The following is a 21844-nucleotide window of genomic DNA, read 5'->3' as shown; positions in this document are numbered from 1 at the left end:
TAATTGTTTTCACTTATCTCTACCACCTTCCCAATATGCGAGTTTGTGCCTATAGGCCCTTATCCTGGCACTGGGCTCCTCTGACAGGAGGAGGAGCTGTGTCTTCTGTGCACTCTTCCCTCAGGTATTTACGGACATTGCTGAGACCCACCTGAGCCCAGGAGCCCCAGCTCTCCCAAACCCTCCTCATAGCAGAGGTGCTCCAGACCATTTCAATGGCCCTAGGATGGACTCTCCAATATATCCACGCTCTGCTTGTACTGAGGAGCCCTGCACTGGACTCAGCATCCAGGTGAGATCAGACCAGTGCCAAGTACAGGGGAAAGACAGCTCTCCCAGCACCCTGGCCTGCGTTAGAAATAGTGTGGCCATCAAGAGCAGAGTTAATTATCCCCCTGTACTTAGCACTGGTGAGGCCACACCTTGAGTATTGTGTTCAGTTTTGGGTCCCTCACTACAAGAAAGACATCGAGGCCCTGGAGTGTGTCCAGAGAAGGGCAACGAAACTGGTGAGGGGTCTGGAGCACAAATCTTATGAGGAGCGGCTGAGGGAGCTGGGATTGTTCAGTCTGGAGAAGAGGAGGCTCAGAGGAGACCTCATTGCACTCTACAACTTCCTGCAGGGAGGCTGTGATGAGGAGGGGTTTGGCCTCTTCTCCCAGGCAACAAACAGGACCCAAGGAAATGGCCGCCAAGTTGTACCAGAGGAGTTTTAGATTAGACATAAGGAAAAACTTTTTCTCTCAGAGAGTGGTCAGGCACTGGAATGGCCTGTCCAGGGAGGTGCTGGAGTCACAGTCCCTGGCAGTGTTCAAGAGGCATCTGGTTGAGGAGCTATCAGATATGGTTTAATAGCTTGTGGTAGCAAGGGTAATGGGAGGATGGTTGGATTAGATGATCTTGTAGGTCCTTTCCAACCTTGTGATTCTATGATTCTATGACATACTGGGGGCACTTTGCTTAGCACAGCCAAGAACGCTGTTGGTGTTCATAGTGGGAAACACACATTGCTGACTCATGTTCAGCTTCATCTCTCCAGCTCCTGTCCTGCAGAGCTGCCTTCCAGCTGGGCAGCCCCAGCTGTTCTGCCAGCAGAACAACCACTCTCCGTGCCCTCACCCCACTCCCACCCGTATCAGCTCACATGCAGAACCAAGCACGCGTAAAGCCCCCGACCAAACAACCCCCGCAAAGCCGCGAGAAAACTCCCCATACTCTCGCGAGACCTCCCCCTCCCTTTCTGTGTCTCACACATCACGTGAGGACGCGCGGGCGGGGCGAGTGACGTCAGAGGCCATATGACCGGCCGGGGCTGTCGCCTGTCTCCCTAGCGCGGTGCTGCGCCACCGCCCCCCGCTCCTTCCTGCCCTTCTGCCGCCGCTTCACCCCTCCTGCCCCGCCATGGCGCGGGCGTTGCTCGCAGCTGTCCTGCTCGGTAAGGGGAAGCGGGCGGGCAAGCGGGCGGGCGGGCGGCCGTCAGCGGTAACGTCGGGCCCGGTAGGCCGTTAAGGGGGCACGGCGCTGGGAGGCCGCTCTCTCCACTGTAAGGCTGCTCCCCTTATGGCAGCTTGGGGGGCCGGCAGCAACAGCAGTGCGCTTCCCGAATAGCGCCGTGTCGCGGGCTTGGGGATTGCGACAGCATGGGCGCCAGGCAGCTGCGTACTGTTGGCCGCGGCAGTTAGGCTGGGTGACACCCGAGGGGTGTCGCTGAGTGGCACAGCTGCCAGCCCTGCTGCCTGCAGCCCGAGGGGCACCGAGCTGCTGCTTCGGTGAGGGCTCGTCGTACGGCTCCATTAGAGAGGTTCACAACTTGTTTGCGTTCCAATCGGGCTGCAGTTCTAAAGCGATGCCGCCGCCACTGCTGCTGTGTTCTGGGGTTGTGATAACCCTCCTCTGATCAAATAGCGACTGCAAACATAGCTCAGTCCATTTAACTGCTTAGCATGTAATCTGTGTGCTGCTTCTGTTGTTGAAGCAACGGGCAAGTTTACTTTACTACTAACAGTTTACTAACAGCCACGGCTTTATTGTTATGGACGCACCGACATCACTTCTTCCTAGGATCTTAGAACCACAGAAGCACAGAACGTCTTCAGTTGGAGGGGGCCTTAAAGATGATCCAGTTCCAACCCTCTGCTGTGGGCAGGATCTTAAGGGAGAGCTTTGTGGTGCAAACAGCACAGATAACATCCATTTTCCTATGCAGGACAGAGGCCGGGGCACCAGTGAGGAGCACCACAGCCTTAGTGGAGCTTGTCAGGTGTTTGCAGCCCCTTAGTCATCAGAGGGAACGCTGATCAGGTTAAGGCAAGATCACAGGCAGCTGAGAGATTAGCATGGGTGGGTCCAATGGGAAAGCATTCAGCAGGGCTTTGACTTGGGGATAGGAGATTGATATCTGCTCGATTTTTTTTTTTTTTTTTTTTTTTACCTTCCTCTCTGCATGTTAGTTACTCTTTCAGTTTCCTTTCACAATGAGCAGCAGGCACTAAGCTGAATATTTCACATGTCAGTGTTAAGCATTTCCTGATGATTTTCCTTACTAATAGTGAGATGGTGATACGGAGAGATCTGTGCGCTGCTGAGCACAACATGTCAGCTGTGCTGTGTGTCAAGGCCAGCAGAGCTGCCTCTGCTTTTGCTGTGCCAGTTACAGTATTTCTTGTGCCAAAAAACGGGCATGACAGAGAAAACGTTTCCAAAAAAAAAAAAATCTAAGTTTAGTCAGACGTTGATTGATTCAGTGTCAGTGAGTAAATAATGTCTGAGACCCAGAGGGAAACAATGAGATAAAGGTACCATGATGCTGGCACAGGATTAGTGGTGCACAGTTCTCGTGCTCTAATTGCACAACCCTAGTCTGAAGGGGAATTTCAAACTTTGTACCAGTGTGTTTTGCTGTTTGTACTTGCGTTGAAAGTGCTGATTACAAGAACTCTGGTAACAGGCCAAAACGCTCCTTTGGAATGGCAGCTTACAGGGAGGGAAACTTAGCTAACAAATTATAGCTGCTAAATAATATGGTATTATACTGTTTTCCTGAGTCTTGGCTTTGCTAGTTATATGTGACTGTGTATTGAGTGGCTTTCACGAAATGCAACTGCATATATATTGTGCAACTTCTGAAATGTGGCTTTATCAAACGCTGCCCTTAATCATTGTGCTTGCTTGATGGCTTCCTTGAGTGTATTGGCACAGTGTTAAGGGACCTGAATGTGTGTGTGGGTGCCAGGTCCATCACCACGTGATGGCTTGCTCAGTCCTGACTCGTGCAGCTCTTCTGGCTCACAAGGCTCTGCCAGCTCTTGTCACACAGTTTGTCTGAGGCATGCTCCTTAACTTTCTGCTTAGCCTGGCTTGAAGATTTTACTTTTTGTGTAACCTGCTTCCAGATTATTCTGCAGTGAGTAGGATGGTTTCTAATCATGTTTGCTGCGCGTCTGACTTCAAGATGCACTGCTGATGATGTCCCGCTGAATCTGAGAGCAGCAGTGTCTCTGCCCTCTTTGTCACCTGGCAGCGCTGCTGCTTGCCAGTGCTGCTTTCCAAGGGTGAGAGCAGGGGCAGTGGCCCTGCCAGCAGTGGATGGAGTTTCAGCCCTGGCTCAGCACTGCATAGGGGCATGTGGCTTAGCTGCTTCTTCTCCAGTGTGGGCTTGGGCATGTGATCCTTATTTAATTATTGGGGCTGTCGGCTTCATTGAGGGACACGTTAGCTGTGTGGTGTGACACAGCAGTGCTAGGCAGTGCAAGTGCTAAAGGAACTCACGTGAGTGCTGGGATGTCTCGCCATGGTAGGTCAGCCCTCCCGCAGGACTCGTAGCATCAGCCACTGTAGAGCTATCTCAAGACTTCCTTCCTCTAGACTGTAAACCATAAGAAGCTTCATGTGACTAAGCTGGATGCAAGTATCTGGCCAAATGGCAAGTGAACCGCTGCAAAGTATCCTTTCTATTATAATGCTCCTATGCTGTCAGGTTTATGAAGGCAGAGGTCATTCATCCACCTGCATGTTTGAATTGAGAAACAAGATGTCTACTCTCTTAATGTAAGTCAGCAATGCTAAAAAGATAGTCTGAGATTGACTGATGAATTCATCCCTGCAAGTTGGCTGGGATGTGTCTTCTGGGAGTGGATCTGGAACTCAGCAGATGCTGCACTGCACAAGTGCAGTTTATCCCATTGTCTCCTACAGTACTCACCCACATCCTGGAGTTGAACTCTGCTCTCCTTTTTTCCATGATATACACTGAAGCATGTCAGAACAGCAGCTGAAGTGTGCCCAGCCTTATCTCTTCCTGCCGTTGAAACCCTGCACCCAATCTGAGTCCATTGGTGGCAGGTAAATGCTAAGTCAGAGGTTTGTTTTTTTTTGGTTTTTGTTTTTTTTTGAAGACCAGCTTGTCTTGGGAGAAGCAGTTCAAGCATCGAATCTGCTTTGCTTTCATTCATTCCCTGGAAACAGGATGGGTGAACAGTAGGATCTTTGAAGATAAATGTATTTTTAAAGTTCTTGGTTTTTTTTCTGTACTCTCATGAGGTTGTGTAGGTCCAGGATCAAAGCAAGTGATATTGCTTGCTCTTTCAGTTGTTCAAGGTACCCTCCTGGGAGTGGTGGTTACATTAGAAGGTGTGATTAGAGGAAAGAATCAACTCCTCAGGAATTTTTCCATTTGGCATAGACATTAGAAGTTTGAAGCACGAAGGTCACTGTTCTGCTCCCAAAATGGCACTGAGTTGACAGGATCCTTCCAAACCAGCAAAGGGAGTGAATTACTGGGTACTTCTGTTTGCTTCTGCAATGAGAAATAAACCTTCTCTGGATAAGAAGCAGCATTTCTTATCTCTTCATGTTAGTGCCCCATGGATAGCAGGTACCTGTGTCACTTAGTGCTGGGGATGTGTCTGACTGAATTGGGATGGCTTGCTGCCCTTTTGTCACACCCCGTAGCACAAAAATACTGCAGAAGGTTTTATTTATGCAGGAGAACATGGTAGCAAGCCCCAAATTGTATAAAAGTAGCTTTGGTTTGTTATCTTTATCAGTGGTCATTGTTTCTAGTGCAACTTGGAGACAGTGAATCATTAACTATTGTAACCGAAGTCCTCTTTGCAGGCAGCCAGTGTAAACAATTGCCATTAATAATAGGTGCTTGCTTTCTTTTCTAGAGTACAACAGGTATTCATCTTTCTCCTTTAATAGGTTTCCATTATACAGGAGAGTAGCTGAAGTGTTGCTGTGCTTGACTAACAAGATTTGAATCATGAAAAGGTTGAGACCTGAAAATCATCATGGTGTGGGCAGGAATGGGTCAAGAATCCCAGCTTTCTCTGAACCGTGTTCAGAAGGCTCAGATTCAGATTGTTCAGCTGTGCCAGATTGTTTTGTGACTGTTGTAGTTTTCAGTTTAAAGCAAACCGTGGTAGATCACTGAGACAAATTGTTACATAAGAAAGGAGGTTTCAATTTTCTTCGACTTTATTCCAACTTGGAGTGCTAATACACACTGCTTGTTTTTTTTTCCCCTCGTGTAGGAGTGTTAGTTAAGGACGGATGTTGGATTTAAAGCAACATATCGGGCTGTTTCATAAACATTTTTAGCTTCAATCTTTCTTGCGTGACAGGATAACCAGAAATGAGCTCTAAAGGGAGATAATATCTTATGATGTTTCAACTGAAAATACGCGGCTGGAATAAATGTAAGCAGCCCTTTTATAGGAACCTACTGGGACACAAAGGAAGCGTCTGGACTACATGAGGTTTCTTTGATGCGAGTGCCTTTCTGGTGATTCTTCTGCCAAATACTCATACCATTTCCAGATGAATGAATAATGAACTTCACAAAAGTTGCTTTTTTTTTTTTTTTCTGTTGAGATTCTGTGAGCTGTTGAGCTGTGGGAATCTGAAGTGCTGCTGCTGCTCTGGCACAGGTAGTAGTAGTCAAGTGGGGTGCTGTGGTCGATTGAGAAGAATGTTCAAAGTCCAAAGAAAAGAAGCTGGAGGTTGTATCAGGTTTTGCACTACGTATCAAATGACAGTGTTGTTGTGAGAAGTACAAGCAATATCCCCAACTTGTAGATATGCTGTAATAAAATTGTGCTTTACTCTGTGTAACTGAATAAGAAATAATCCCAAGACAGATCGATTCAGCATCAGTTTGCTTTTTTGTATTCTTGACATTTTGACTGTAGGCTCTTACTATTTGTGGGCTAGAGATGATTCATGCCTTAATCACTGGTCGACAGTGAAGCAGCCTTGTCAAACTCAACAGCTGCTTTCCTCCCAAACCCCACGAGCTGCTCTGAGCTGGCTGGCTGGTGCAGGGAGTAGGCAGGAGCTTCTTTCCTTCAGTGCTTTCATCTGTTCCTCTGCGCTTTTGCTAATTTCTTTGCCCTCCTGTCCCATATTCCCTCAGTCTGTTCTGTGTTCCTCTGTACTTCTGCCCCAGGAGCGTGGCTGTGGGTTGTGCTGCCAGCACAGTGCTTGCTCTGGTCACCATCCTCATGAATGCTCATGTGCTTGCAGGGAAACAGGTCACTTCAGCCCTTCATCGAGGTCAGCTTGCTGTCTCGTGCCTGATGCATGTCTTTTGTTGCTCTGACACTGCAAATTCAGTAGCTGTTGAACAGTTCTAAGAGGGAAGGGAGTGAGGCTTTATGGTTTTTGTTTCATTCTAACCAGACTGGATTTCGTATCATGGTGTGAACTTAGCCTTACAAGAATCTAGTAGCTATGCAGGTGGAATGTTCTAATGTTTGCTCAGGCCACTTACTGTCTGTTACTTAAATCTGTAGAGAATGATTTGTCAGCTGTTCATTCCCAGAATCTGTACTCCACTCAGTGCTTTCTCTGGTACCTTTGCATTGTCTTTTGTTCTCTGAATCATCTGGAATGGGTAGGACTCATATTTTCCTTTTGGTCAGCAGTGTTTCCTTAATGCTGTTTCAGTCCTTTCTTTCCCCTGCATTTCTCTTTGAAACTTGTTTTTTTTTTTCTTTTTGTTTCTTTTCTGATGTATGTTACTTATTTTTAGGTCTCAAATCACCAAACTCTTCTAGTAGCTATCAAGCAGGCAGTCGGCATGCATACTGGAGATGTTCGTTCTGTCACATTTTTCATCGGTAGTGTTAGTTCAAGCAGTCATAGATGTCTGTTTTCTGCCTCTATGCTGTTTTCTATGCAGTGCTAGAAAACTTCAAGAAAGTGTAAGCAGCTCTGTTCTTGAGAAAACAAGTGCTTGGGTACCGTGTAAACAGTTCCAAATGTAAATTCAACTTGAAGGAAACTTTGCAAATTGAAACTGCTGTGTGGAGGAGCATCAATTATTTCTAGACTGTACTGAATTGTTTTGGTCACCTTTCTTGGGGGAGATGCATTCTTGTCCTTGGAGATGGAGGAAACTGTTGCTGAGGAAGAACAACAAGGGAAAATGCTTACTGAGTGCCAGAGAAATTGTTTCCAGTGTGTTCTTACAACTGAAGTGCCTTCTATGTGTGCTGACGGCCTTAATGGCCTTTCGTGATAGTTACTCTGTCAGTGGATAAAGGAAGGGCAACTGATGTCATCTACCTGGACTTGTGCAAAGTGTTGACACTGTCCTGCATGACATCCTGGTCGCCAAACTGGAGAAAAAAGGATGTGATAGATGGAGCACTGGCTGGATAAGGACTTGGCTGGATGGTTGCACTCGGAGTTACGGTCAATGTCCAAGTGGAGACAGGTGATGAGTGGTGTTCCTCAGGGATCTGTGCTGGGCCTGGTGTTTTAAATATCTTTGTAGGTGACATGGCAGTGAAATTGAGTGTGCCCTTAGTAAGTTTGCAGCTGGCATGGGTGATGCAGTTGACATGCTAGAGGGAAGGGATGCTATTCAGAGGGACGTGGACAGACTTGAGAAGTGGGCCCATGCCAACCTTACGAAGTTCAGCAAGGCCAAGTGCAAGATCCTGCACCTGGGTTGGGACAATCCCAAGCACAGATACAGGTTGGGTGGAGAAAGACTTGAGAGCAGCTCTGAGGATAAGGATTTAGGGGTGTCAGTTGGTGAAAGATTCAACGTGAGCCAGCAATGTGCGTTTGCTCCGAAGGCCAACCATATCCTGGGTTGCGTCAAGAAAAATGTGACCAGGTCAAGGGAGGTGATTCTGCCCCTCTGCTCTGCTCTTGTGAGACTCCACCTGGAGTTCTGTGTCCAGTTCTTCCCCAGCATAAGAAGGATGTGGAGCTGCTGGAGTGGCTCCAGAGGAGGGCCATGGCGATTACCAAAGGGCTGGCTTACCGACAGGGACAGGCTGAGAGAGCTGGGACTCTTCAGCCTGGAGAAGAGAAGGCTCTGGGGGGACCCTATAGCAGCCTTCCAGTACCTGAGCGGGGAATCTGGAGAGGAACTTTTTATAAGGGCATGTAGTGACAGAATGAGGGGAAATGGCTTTAAACTGGAAGAGATTTAGACTTGATATTAGGAAGGAGTTCTTTACAGTGAGGTTGGTGAGACACTGGAACAGGTTGCCCAGTGAGGCTGTGGATTCCCCCTTCCTGGAAGCATTCAAAGCAAGACTGGATGGGGCTTTGAGCAACCTGATCTAGTGGGAGGTGTCTATAGCAGAGGGATGGCATTATAGGTGATCTTAAAGGTCCCTTCCAACCTAAACCATTCTATGATTCTACCCAGTCCAGATGATAAAAGCCCAGTTTGTCCTGATTGCCATAATGCTATTGTATGCGCTGTAGTCCTGTAGCAAAAAGTTTTCAAGTTGTGATTTGCTTTTTAGAAACCTCTTGAGAATGGGAAAGCCAGCTAATGGATAATCCCTCTGTTGGGTCTTTTTGCTATATCAGCAGTTGAATGGATTAACATGTTTGACTCTTTAAAGCTTATTTGCTTGTGATAAATGGAGTGGTTTGTCTTGCAGCTGCTTTTTTTTTTCTTCCAGGTTTTCTGTGAGGTGACAAAGCACTAGCAGAAAACAGTGCAGGCTTCTTGTGGTGAGGTTTGTTTTGAGTGTGTGGGGACAATCAGGAACATGAAGAAGAGGCTCTGCAGCAAAGAGCTTTGAGCAGGTGCAGTTGAGCACAGAAGCAGGAGCACTGTCCATGGGGCTCTTAGTGCAAATGAAGTTGAGGATAACCAGCACTCTGCCAGTACGTGTGCCCCAGGTGAAGGTCATCAGTGGCAGCCTGTGTAAAAGTCTATCCTGCTGTCAGAGGACGATCTCGTGCTCCTCCATACTCACAGTCCTACCCCGCACAAGCAGTAGTAGCGTGTGAAGCTCCAAGCAGAGGAGAAGCCCTGCTTTAGTCAGCAGCTCTGTGTGAGATTAGCTTAAAGGCAGGAAACCATGTCCTCTGTCTGTGTCAAGGTCTTGGCCCCCATCTTCCTCTCAAGTGCAGGGAGTGTGATGGCAGGCAGGAGAGGCTTTCCTGGCAAGTGGGGCACTCTCCATCACGCTGCCTTTGGCAGTGCCTCCCAAACATCTGCAGTCAATTCAAGCCCACTAACTGCTGCATTCAGCATGTGTGCAGCTGATTGTCTTGGTACAGAGGGAAGAGAGGATTTTTGAGGGGTGGCTGAGCAGTATAGGGCTGCAGGATCTTGTGTGTTAAGTTGGTTCAGGCTGAAGCTTGCAAAATAGTTGCTGTGCAGGGTGAGCATGGAGTTGCTGCCTTGAACAACATGACTGATGCACTTGTTACAAGCTTTTCTTATGCTTTGAGGACCCAGCATGTCAACAGCTTTGCTCTGGGCAGCTTTGTCTTTTATAAATGGGGTGTTAAATATGTTCTCTTGGTTATTGATGCTGAGGCTGCTATGGAAACTTAGTCGTTACAGTCTCTAAACACAACTGCTGTTCAGGATGTGTCTTCAAAATGGAGTTGTACATGCTGGTCTTTGCTTGGATTGAAAAATTAAATCTTATGTGACCCCCATTTAACTACTTGTCCCTCTACAGGCTTTTTGCAGGCTTCGTCTTCATTTGATGTGAGAGATTCAACAGGCAAAGTCTGCATAATTGCTAACCTGACAGTAGCCTTCTCAGTGGAATACAAAAGCAATGGGCAAAAGCAGGTAATGGGAGACACCTCCCTTCTTGTCTTGTGTATTTTGTACCATGTGTGGGGTCTTCTTGTGAGTGTGCACTACTGAAACTTTGAACAAATATTTAAGCTTGAAAAACTGCTTCTGAAAACATTCCCCTCTTCCAGTCATGTTGCATCACCTTCTCCTTTATTACTGATGTTTCCTGTAATTAAAGAACAGGCTGCCTGAAATTACCACAATAACAGAGGTGTGGAACTTAGACTGAAATTCCACATAAGTCCTATTGGTAGCTGAAATGACTTTCATCGTGACTGTAAATGAAAGCAAGTGCTACCAGTTTTTTCAGTTGTGAATGTGATCATCGCCAGTTACTTAGATTGACTAAATCCGAAGAGAAATGGCCACTGGCAGGGAGCTTTCAAACTCTGAAACCTGTGATCTGCTCCCTTAGCTGGTCTCTGTAGGTTCCAGTATGTCTCCAGGCTTGCAGTCTATTGACAGAGTTTAACTGAAAAGTTAAGAATTTTTATTTGCAAATACTCAGCTTTTCAATTTACTGACTTTGGCATCTTTACTACTAGGCGGGAATTGCTGATTATTTATAATCCTATTGAGGTTGTGTGTTTTAAGGCACTCCTGTTGCAATTCTTTCCTAATCATCAAGTTAATATGAAATTAAAACATCCACTGCTTTGCCAGTGCTTATGCTTTCTGTGTGTGATTTGAGCCATGTAGTCCATTTTCCAGCACTGATGGTCTGAACTCCTGCTGATGGTGCTGTACAAGTTTGCATTCAGAAGTAACTGCTTTCATAACCTGCTCTGGCTGTTTCTTGTTAAGCCATAAACTCAAACTTTCCAGTGAATGCTGTTTGTCTTCAGGTGTCAAGTTACTTTCCCAATATGTATTACAATCAGAGAATTATACTCAAACTGCGTAGACTGCCATTTGCTTTTATTCTTTCTCAGTCACACCACAGGAAGCAAAACTTAAAACTCTTCCATCTTTCACGTGTCCAGAATTTGCAATTTGATTTATCTGGTGTGGGTGCACCTGCAAATTCATTGCCCTGGCTTAAGGGGGGAAGTCAAAGAGGTGATGTGATGCACAGTTTTTTGTCCTCAAATTTCAGAGAGCATTATTCTTAGAAATCTGAGTGCCATTAATATGCTACTGGCTATATACTGGTAAGTAGACACCTTATAATATATGTGAAAGTCACTTGCATGTTTTGTAGCAGGTTATTTGAAAAGCAGTAAGGAAAAGCTGTAATGTTGTCCCTTTTGTGTGTTCTGTTTTCTTACCCCACAGTTTGCACACTTTTTTCTTCCCCAAAATGCCACATCACAGTCACACAGCTCGTGTGGTGAAGGTAACACATCTCATCCAATTCTAGCATTGAGTTTTGGAGCAGGACACTTGCTAAGTCTGAATTTCTCAAAAACTCTGGATAAGTACCAAGTTGAAGAGCTGACTTTCCACTACAATCTGTCTGATGAAACTTTATTCCCTAATGCATCTGAAGGTAAAATGAAAACGTCCTGTTCTTATTATGTCACCCTTGCAGATGTTATACTGATTTGTTTCCATAAAAACTGTTACATACAAATGCCATGTGATCTTTTCACAGGAAAAGTGATGGAAGTGACACAAAAATCTGTTATTCAGGCCCGTATTGGCACAGAATACAGATGCATCAACTCCAAGTACATCTATATAAGGCATGTGAACATTACTTTCAGCAATGTTACTTTGGAAGCCTATCCCACAAATGGCACTTTCAGTACAAACAGTAGGTATCTCGTAACAGAAAATGTACTTGGTGGGCTAGTATTTCCAATAATAGATGTTACTTTTGAGTCTTGATTCTACCTATTTAGGTGGTTGTTGACTTGAAACTGATAGCAGAATCTGCTGAAATGAATAAACTTGCTTCAGGTTTCCTCTGGGTGTGTCGGTGTTCATGGCTTAGAGATCCAAGCACTGCGTTTCTGGGAGTTCTGTGCAGGCATCAGGGAACGTTTCTCCTGCTTGGGATCCCTCTGGCTGTAAACACCTGCTGCTGTAGGTCAGCTGGGTACGTGGCCCAGATCCTGGTCTGGGGAACATCTCATCCCTTTGAAGTGTTTCTCTTTACCCAAGTAATGTGAACTGCTTACTGTGTGCCCTGGGGAAGGTAGGTGGTAGAGGACAGCTGTGAATTGGTCTGCAGGGAGAGGGTACCCAAAACTTCCTGTAGATGGATTTATACAAGCTATGAAAACGTTATCTCAGCCACAGTCCTTAAAAGCTTTTTGTCCCGATTTGCTTGTATTAAAAAGCATTATAGAATTTCACTTTTCTAATGAATAGAAAACAGGCTACTTCACAGTGTATTCATGCTCTGTTTTTGTAGCAGCCTTCTTCAGTTTACATGGCTCTTGTTTGCCCATGGCATTTTAGGGAGCAGTAAGTCTTTTAGGGCAAGTAAGAAGTCTTCATCTTCTCAAGGTGACTTGGAACTCTTCTTTCCTATGCTGCTAATCCTATTTGTGCACTTGTGAAGTTGAAAGGAATCTTAGAACCCGAGTAGTCAGTGCTGGCATACAGTGATGCATTGAACAAGTGCCTTCTATGGGAGTATTTGTACTTTGTCCCATCTCTCTGCAAATTTCTTAGCCTGATGCATGGTAATACTGGAGTTGACTTTTTTTCATGGCTGTCTCACTGACTCAGTTTTGTATGGCTGTCTTACTGACTCAGTTTTGTATCATTCCCTCAATCAGACTTTTCCCTTCAGTGAGCTAGTCTGCAGCACGACTGTGGACATGTTTGTAATTTAAAAAAGATGGTTTCTATTACTCCAGTCTTCAGAACAATCCAATTTTAAGTGTCTTGGTGCAGTTATCCAGGCATACTGGGTAAGCATGTGAGCAGTTACAAGTAGGCTTTAACCTACTTGTAGCCATGATTTTGGGAAAAGCTACTTCTTAACTTCTGCAAAACTTCAATAAAATCTCCTTACTGCCTATTCAGCACCACCTTTTTATTGTCTATTCTTACAGTCCTTCAGTTAAACTGCAAGGCAATACTGTATTATTTTGGGTGCATGTTCCTTATGGAAAACAAGTTCATCAATATTTGTTTTACTAGTTACTTTTTTTAATTTTTTTTCTGTCTGGTGATATCACTATCTTAATGAAACCATCAATGTTTGGAAATATGATTTCATGATCTGGTGATACTGTTTGCTTTTAGTTCATGCTTCTGGTTTTGGGGTGGTTTTTTTTTTCACTTCCACATTTCTGTAATCCACACTGCCATGCTCAGCTTTTTCTTTTTAATTAATATCTTCCCTTATTTTCTATTAATTTCTTGAAACTGCACACAGTATTTTTGTAGTTTTTCCATTCGTACTGCATAATGAGCATCTCCATTGCTTATTTTTAATTCAGATAAAGAGTTCTTACTTCATCATTTTTGTCTCGATCCTGAAAACAACTTGTTCTCTCCAAATCAGTTCCTTCTTTTCACTCTCAGGTTTGAGACTTCCCCATGCCTTTTGGCAGCTCATTAGTGATCAACTTGCAATCTGGAATTCTCCTTTTAACTTTTTTTTTGTTTTATCAACAGTTATTTCATTAGTGGGCATTTCTGGTCGTGATCTGAGCAGTGATCACTGAAAGGAAGTAGAGTCAGTAGTCAGTGCATCTATAATAGAAGTAGTTATTTCTGGCAGTGTATCTACAAGTTAATGACTGAGGTTGCTGCAGTGATTCTCAGCTCTGAAGAAAGAGAGCTTTAATTTCTTCTGTCGGTAGAATTGTCAGCTGCTTTCCTGTAACTGTCAGAAAAAGACAAGAGCATCTTGCCTCCACATCTGTTTTGCAGACCTAGTAGAAGCTATGCTGTAAGTTAGTTCAGTGAAAAACACTGTATCAAAATTCCACCTAGAACAAACTGCCACTTGAAGTCTGTGTCTGCCAGGTTTAGTAAGAGGCTGTTATGTTGAGGCTTTGCAGGCAGAAGGAAATTGTCCACTGAAGTAGCATTTAAACTTGGCTGCCTGGTTTATTTGGACATCGCCACATTCTGAGGCCTGAACAGTATCTGATGAACTGACAGAAGGTAGGGTCACTCCTCCATTCATCCACCTTCTCTCTGCTCTTCCCTCCTTCCAGAAATGGAGTAGAAAGTGGAGTAGGAAATAGAGTTGTTCTGTGATGGAGTTTGTGGGAGTTCACAAGATGTGATTAGGCTGTGTTCAGAGTTCTTCTTTCTGAGTCATAATGAAACGCTAAGTTGCTTTTTAAGTACAGAGGCTGTTCATTACTTACCCATTATCTGCAAGATAGGATGGACTGTGAGGCTATTGCAGTGACTGACATCCTTACAAAGTTGCAATGTGTTCTCCCTAAAACAGGGAGATGACCTTGGCTTGGAACAGGGAAGCTTGTGCTACAGTGATGTCTTTGCTATGACCTTTGGTTTTGGCTTAGATCCTCAATGCAGGAAGCTTCTTGGCTATCCACAAGCTCAGTTCCTGCTGCCAGGTATTTGTGAATACTTTGGCAAATGAAGCCACTGTTCTACCTCTCTCCTTTTACTGTGGAAACTTATGCTGAAACTGGATGAGAAGTCAGGCAGTCATCTTCACTCAGCCATGCACCTCAGGTGGTGGGTAGCTGTAAATACAGGAGTACAGAGAGGATGGACATGAAACCCAAATGGAAAGGATACAGGAGAACCCTTGCCATCAGAAACAGTGACTTGCAATTACGCTGGAGATGGAAGTATCACAGCATTGCTGAGTGTGAGAGCTCGAGTGAGAACTTGACAGGTCCAATATAGTGTTGTTATGTTACTGTGAGTATTGACAAAATGAAAAGAGTAGGGTTCTCATGACTTGGTAGCATACAGAGGGAAATGAGAACAACACACCCCTGAGAGACTGCTTTTGATGCTAGGCATGAGAATTACTCCTCTGCTTCTGGCACACGGCTGCCTAGGATGTCCAACAGGGGGTGTCCTTGAAGCCTTGCAGTGAGCAGACAGCAGGAATGCTGGCTCTGTCAACATGAAATCTCTTGTTTGTACTGATTTGATTGTGAAGTAAAATGATAGAAATCAATAAAACGCACGCAGGCACCACGAACTTCTGTAAATAAAAGCAGAGGTATTATTTTCATATGCTAGATTTTAAGAGATTCTTAAACTTTGAAACAGAGTTCAAGTAATGTTTTTGTTATTGTTTGTCAGCTTTTATTACCTTCTGTTAGGAAAAGCTACTTGAAATTCTCTTCCTTTCCCTCAAGGATGAGAAAGGCAGATAATCCTGTAACTGTATGTTTTCCTTTCTTTTCAGAGACAGAATGTAGTGAAGATATGGTCTCTACTACCACTGTAGCACCAACAACTCCAAAACACATTACTAGCCAGGTTCCAGCAACTAGCCCAGCACCAACTGCAGCACCCTCGAATCCTGCAGTTGGTAAATACAACGTGACTGGTGCAAATGGAACCTGTGTCCTTGCCTCCATGGGGCTACAGCTTAACATCACCTATCTAAAAAAAGATGGAAAGGTACATTTTTCCTCAAAACCTTCAGATTCTTTAGAAAAGACTTGCCAAATTATTACAGGGTATTTCTTTTCTATAAAAATTTATGACAGGTTCATCCATGATTGCCCTCTATTTGAATTGCTTAGCTTGGTTTATGCTTGGGTCTAGTTAAACTCAGTAATGCTGAAAGAGGTCATTTAAAGATTTTTTTTTTTTTCTCTTCAGTGAGAGTACTAAACTTGTCTGTCAAATCCAGTTAGTGTGCATGGCCACTCCACAGGAACAGTAAAAATGATAAAAAATATGACTAGGTGGGATCCTATATCAAAGATTTCATCTAAACAAGATATCTGAACTGTTAAATAGAAGAATTTAGCCTGAGGTGCCTAAATGAAAACAGTGAAGCAATGTTAGAAGGGAACATAATTGCCATTGTAAAACTAGACAGACTTGACAGAATTTTAGGGGACCCAGAACCGCCTGAAAATTACTTCTTTAACTTGCAGCTGATAGCAAAGAATATTTGACTCAACTGTAATGATGTAACCTAGTGGATGGCAGCCCTGCCCACAGGTTCCAGTGTTGGAACTGGATGGACTTTGAGGTCCCTTCCAGCCCAAGCCATTCTATGATTCAGAGTTACTTAATTTCAAGAACTAATTTAATTTAATTTCAGTGGTGAAAGTGCTGCATGGATTGCATAAGTTGCAGCCTTGGTGTAGGCTCTTTGATTCCACTGGTGTTACAAAGCCTGGCTTGCCAGCCTTGTGTACAAACCTGTTTCCTATTAGCCAGTAAGGCAAAGTTATGAGCCATAGTCCCAGGGACTGCTGAAGGCCCTTGATAGGAAACAACAACCAAGGCTCAGTAAACCTACATGTTTACTGTACAGAGCTTCTGTTGTGAACTTTTTCCCTATCCTGTGGCTTAATCTGAGTTGATGTTGGGTGACGGTGGGCAAACAAATGAAGGCTGCAAATTTAAGTTGGATCCCAGCTGATGTGTGGCTGTACAGCAGATAGCTATGTTGGCGATTGTGTTTAAGCCACGTGGTGCCACATTCCCTGAGCTGCTTCCCGTTGCATGGCATTCTCACACAGCTGCACTGGCTGATAGCTGATCTATCAACCAGTGAGGAGGTGGTAAAATTGATTTTCCAAAGTCACAAGAGGTTTAGCTAATGTCTAAGAGCTACTGATGATTTGTTTGGTTGTTTAGCAAGTGCATGTAACGTGTAGTTGTCTGCAGATGCAGGACAACATAAAATCATTTACTGTGAGCAAAGCTAAAGTATTTTGTGTGGAAGTGACTTGCAAGGTGACCACCCTTAATGGCAGCATTTTGTACTCATTGCTCCCACTGTAGTGGTGGTAACTGCTGCTTCCCCTGTGCTGCTAGGAGCGAAGAAGTTTAGCGTGGAGAAAGCAGCAGTTGGGGCTGTGGGGAGCTTCAGCAAGAATGCAGATATGCCTGTTGTTCTTTCTCTGTGCCAGCCCAGTAGCTCTAGCACAAATTATCCCAGGTGTAACTTAACTGCATATCTGCCCTTTTGCCCTTAAGGTATGTAGGTCAATAGAGCATTGTATACGTGTGAGTGCAGGCAAACTAGAAGTTTCCTAATGATGTAGTGCTATATTAGTTTCCTTAAAGAATAGATATCGTAATTGGTCCTCTTTTCTCATAGACGGGGTTGGATCTGCTGAATTTTGTACCACATAATACAAATGCTTCTGGAACATGTGAGAATACATCTGCCTTCTTGAATCTGGCTTTTGAGAAAACAAAGATCACCTTCCACTTTGTATTGGTAAGGATCTCTAGACAAAGCACGTAAGATCTCTACAGTATTTTTGATGCGGGTATATTAACCTGGACAATTACAATAGCAGAAAGCTCCAATTATGGGAGGGGGAATGAGTAATGACTTTGGTTTTAGTACTATGATAGAGGGGATTTAATTCTTAGTAATTCTTACGAAGAAAGAATGTACACGCATTCTGCTTGGATCAGGAATTTCTTTCGTTTGGATTGCTGAGCCTGTAAAGTTTTTTACCCAAGCTGGGAACAATTCTGGTGTAGCAGAGGAATAGCCTCCCACAACAAAGTTTGTGTTGAACAGCATTATTTTCAATGAAAACTACTGGTGTCTTTTTCTTCGTTTAAAAGAATGCAAGTAGTGAGAAATTCTTCCTGCAAGGTGTGAATGTCAGCACGACTCTGCCTTCTGAAGCAAAAGGTAGGGACTTTTTTAAGTGTACTTTCAGTGACCACTTCCTTAAATATTAAGGGTTGCCTGCATTAAGGAACGCATTAGGAATGCTGGGGAGGAATGTCTTTTGAATTTAAAGCTCAGTGAGCTTCCAGCTTCTGCTTTTCAGGATTCTTTAATAGGACTTTCTCTTACACAGCTCCAATGTTTGAAGCATCAAATGACAGCATGAGTGAACTGAGAGCTACGGTGGGGAATTCCTACAAGTGCAGTGCAGAGGAGAATCTCCAGGTCACAGACAAAGCCCTTGTCAATGTATTTAATGTTCAGGTCCAGGCTTTCAAGGTTGATGGAGACAAGTTTGGGGCAGGTAAGAGGTTTGTATTTTGATACGGGGGTAGAGGGAACTGCAATCTATGAGAAACCTAAGTCTGTGATCAAGGAAGAAAGTGCTATGCTTAGTCTCTGTGTGCTGTATTGCAGGTGCTGTGGGGGTTGATTAGGTGTTTGAATTGAGGCTAGTGTGACAAGTCTGTAAAAAGCAGCTTTGAAATAACTGGGACTCGTTATAATGAGTTCAGGAGAAGCATTAATGGACCTTCCTAACAGTATTCAGACAGTTGTGTGAGAGGGGAAAAGGTCTGGGAAGTTCCTTGGTGCTCTGGTTAGTGCTCTGGTTAGTTCTGTTCTTTGTGTCTGTGGTTAAAGCAAAACAACTCAAGGTAGGTGTCTGCCTGGATAGGTACCTGGACTGGTGCCTAACGTAACTCTTTCTTTCTCTTCAGTGGAAGAATGTCAGCTGGATGAAAACAACATGCTGATCCCTATAATAGTTGGTGCAGCCCTTGCTGGTCTGGTTCTAATTGTCCTGATTGCTTACTTGATTGGCAGAAAGAGGAGCCACGCTGGGTACCAAACAATTTAATGACTTGCACTAAATTCCAGTGTAGGTGAAAAGCAATTGCAAGAAGCTGGAAAAAAAAAACCAACAAAACAACAAACCACCCCTATCTCTCCCCAAGCTAAGATCGATATCGTAAGGGAACACCTTATCTTGCAAATTGCTTCTAAAGTCTGCTTTATTAAATGTGAAATCATCTTGCAGCATTTAACTATGCACAAAAATAACTTCTGAAAATTCTGGTGTTTAATTTTGCTAACTAGTTGAAATATTTACCCACTTAGAAACAAGCTAAAAGTTTTTGGGTTTGTTTTTTTTTTAAAGGATGATTTTTTTTTTTTAATTGGAAGGTAAAGTCAGCATAAAGATGCTGGAGAGAGATGTAACTAATCTACATTGACTCAATTTCAGAGCTCTTAACAAAGGGAAAACATTCACGATTGGCACTGCTGCCATCCAGTGATGATAACAATACTGATGGTGCATTGACAGAAATTCAGTAACAACTGACAAAATCGAAATTGGTCTAAACCCCACCTCATCTCTAGGGTGTGTATTTTGTATTACTAAGCTTTAAACACGATGCCTGGCATATGCAGGGTGTGAACAACGCAATACTCAAACCTTACAGGAACTCTATATGATTGGACAGCTCCCCTGTTTGATATTTTTGATGCTCTGCCAGCTCGTTAGGAGCTGGTACTTTTTTAAAATGGGTGTTATTTTTATTTACATTTTTTTTGTAAAGTGATTTCAGTCTCTTCTGTTGGAAGGTCCAGAGAGATCCTGTTACTGCACATGTGTACAATATAGGTCTCAATCTGCTGATTCTCTTGCTTTAAACTTGGCTGGGGGGTTGTACACTTTAAGGATCAGTTCTTATGTATGCATTGCCTGTAACAATGCTAATAAAGACACTTTTTTTTCTGTATACCCTTGCGTTGCTCATTAGTTTCTAAAAAACAGCTGGCCACTTGATGTGTGCATGGTCTTGGTTTGGCTCTACTGCTGGAGCTTTGAGTCATCCTTAATGTGGGACTGCTAAACCAGAGCTTTGTCCCTCCTTCTCCGCCACAAAGGTGGGATGTACCTGTATACAGTGGTTTGAAATGGCACTTCCTGCTGTTGTGGAGGTTGTCCTTTGCAACAGGGAAAGCTGCTGCATGGCAGTAGGCTGGGGAGGATGATGCTTACATGAAATTGTAGCTTGCTGAGAGACATCAGCACAAAGGCCTGCCCTGCTCAGCACTGCTTTCTGAAAATGGTGCTAGGATACTCAGTACAAATGCTCCCTCTCAAGTCAGCTGGGATGTGTGCCTGCTCAGGTTTTGGTGTGTTGAACTGTATTCAGAATGACACCTTTCTTTTTAAAGCAGGAAGGTGAGGGAAGGGATGTGGCCACGAGAGGGCTCTGTGAGGACAGAGCCATTCAGCAGGGGCAGGGCTGCTGCTTTGCTTCTTCCTGCCAGGAGATGGAAGGAGGCTTGGACTTGCATTCAAGTGTGGCTTTGGAGCTGGCTGGTGCTTTGTCCTGTTAAGAAGGAAGTCTGTTAACAGCTGGCTGGGCAAGTGCATCCTTCCCAAGAGCACAGGTATGTGAGGATATAGCATCTGTAGTATAACCTTAGAATAAAGTAGCAGCATGGAACAAAGTAGTACAGTGTCTATTTACAGCTTCCCCTACGCAGAGTGAGAAATGTTACTTATTCCACATTTGAGTCAAATCTCTTGTGCCCTTGCAGCTTTTGAGCCAGAAAACCTTAAATGAGTATACAAAACACCAGGGAAAAAAAAAAAAAGGTTCTGACAAATTAAATTAGATTTATTTTGTACAAATGGTAAGAGGTGTCATAGTTAATACAATACGAAGGATATGTAATTCTATACACCTGTTTCAACATTACAAAACGCCCTGAAAAGACAAGGACAGTGACTTCAGGAGGAGTGTCCTTACACTGATCATATTCTACTCTGAAAACACTTGAATTCTTAAAAAATAATAATGACAAATTCACCAGTTGCAGTAGTTCCAGTTATCAAGTCTGACATACAGTACAAAGCATTAAAAACACTTACGTGGAAGGCAGGAAAAAAATTGGTCAAGTGTCAGTTAACTCATGGAAAGCTTAAAGTGTGCTTTAGTCAGTGCAAAAAGAGGAATGTGTTCATTTCTGGAGTCTGAGCGCCTGGTTCCTGCTGCTGAGCTATCCCTGAGAAAGCACCTTCTCTCTGCACGTCTCTCGGAGTTTGTCAATTGTTGCCATGGACAGACTGCCAGGTTCTGTGAATATTTTCTGGGGGCAAAAATGAAAAAATCCTGTTAAAATGGTCTTTAGCCAACGTGCAGGAATTCTCACAAAATTCTGCGTGAGATGTGCGAGACCTCTGCTTTGGTGGTAGCCGTGATGTGAAATTGCTTACTGCTGTTTGGCCTCCTCAAAACAGAAGAATCTTTACCTCCTCCTGTGTAAAGACATGCTGGAGCACTCGCTCTGAGCTGCTGCTTTACAAGTTATGCAAAAGCAATGGTACAAAGGCTAGTTTGAATGTAAGCCTCCAGTTAAACTTCTTTTAGAAGGTAGTTGTGGCATTGGATGCTTTGCATAGTCACAGACACAGTGTCCTGAGTTGGAAGGGATCCACACAGATCATCTGGTCCAACTCCTGGCTCCACAAAGAACCACTCCAAAATTAAAACATCTCTGGACTCAGAACATATGAAGCCATCCTGGGTAATTCATTTTTCAATACAACAGTCTGTTGCCAACAGAAAAATGCAGTGTTACTCATACTGTGCTACCTTTGTCCTGTTCTAGTAGGCTTTTTTGGGTAGCAGTGTACACAGATGTAAGAATTTGAGACAATTTAAATGCTATCAAAAACTTCTATAATTGCTCTTGTTATTGCTTGTGGTTTTTGGGATCTCAAGAGGAATACATTTTTCACTACTTGATTTAAAACCTCTGACTGAACAGAATGTGATGCAAGCTGCAAGTTTATGGGCTTAAGTCTACAGCTGAGGTGTATGGGCTCTCACTTCTCTGTGCTTATACTGTCAGCTCTGAAGATGAGGTTATAAACGTACCAGTTCTGAACAGCATCTGATAACAAAGGCTGCATAGCTTTAAATTGAAAACATGAGCTTGTTCAAGAG

General features: G+C 43.9%; 2 protein-coding genes across 4 annotated transcripts in view; one reads left to right on the top strand and one right to left on the bottom strand.

Moving 5' to 3' along the window:
• Window positions 1–1271: 1271 nt before the first annotated feature.
• On the top strand, window positions 1272–19621 carry LAMP1 (lysosome associated membrane protein 1). The gene is made up of 9 exons (XM_003203204.5): window positions 1272–1435; window positions 9951–10066; window positions 11351–11564; window positions 11670–11831; window positions 15384–15601; window positions 17265–17387; window positions 17747–17816; window positions 17989–18159; window positions 18575–19621. Exons 1-9 carry the CDS (start codon window positions 1402–1404, stop codon window positions 18712–18714), a joined length of 1248 nt encoding a protein of 415 aa, XP_003203252.1. The 5' UTR covers window positions 1272–1401; the 3' UTR covers window positions 18715–19621.
• The window catches only part of GRTP1 (growth hormone regulated TBC protein 1), a 29455-nt gene continuing 26607 nt past the window's right edge, over window positions 18997–21844 (bottom strand). For 2 of the 3 annotated variants that reach the window (XM_085215138.1, XM_085215142.1), the window contains exon 8: window positions 18997–20984. In XM_085215138.1, coding sequence (XP_085071264.1) covers window positions 20895–20984 — 90 coding nt within the window. In that variant the 3' untranslated portion in view covers window positions 18997–20894. The other variant, XM_085215145.1, reaches the window with a different exon arrangement.

This window comes from Meleagris gallopavo, chromosome 1 (assembly GCF_905368555.1).
Source record: "Meleagris gallopavo chromosome 1, MGAL_WU_HG_1.1, whole genome shotgun sequence".
Lineage (NCBI taxonomy): Eukaryota > Metazoa > Chordata > Aves > Galliformes > Phasianidae > Meleagris > Meleagris gallopavo.
The sequence above is the reverse complement of the archived record's forward strand: the minus strand, read 5'-3'. Positions and strand labels throughout refer to the sequence as shown.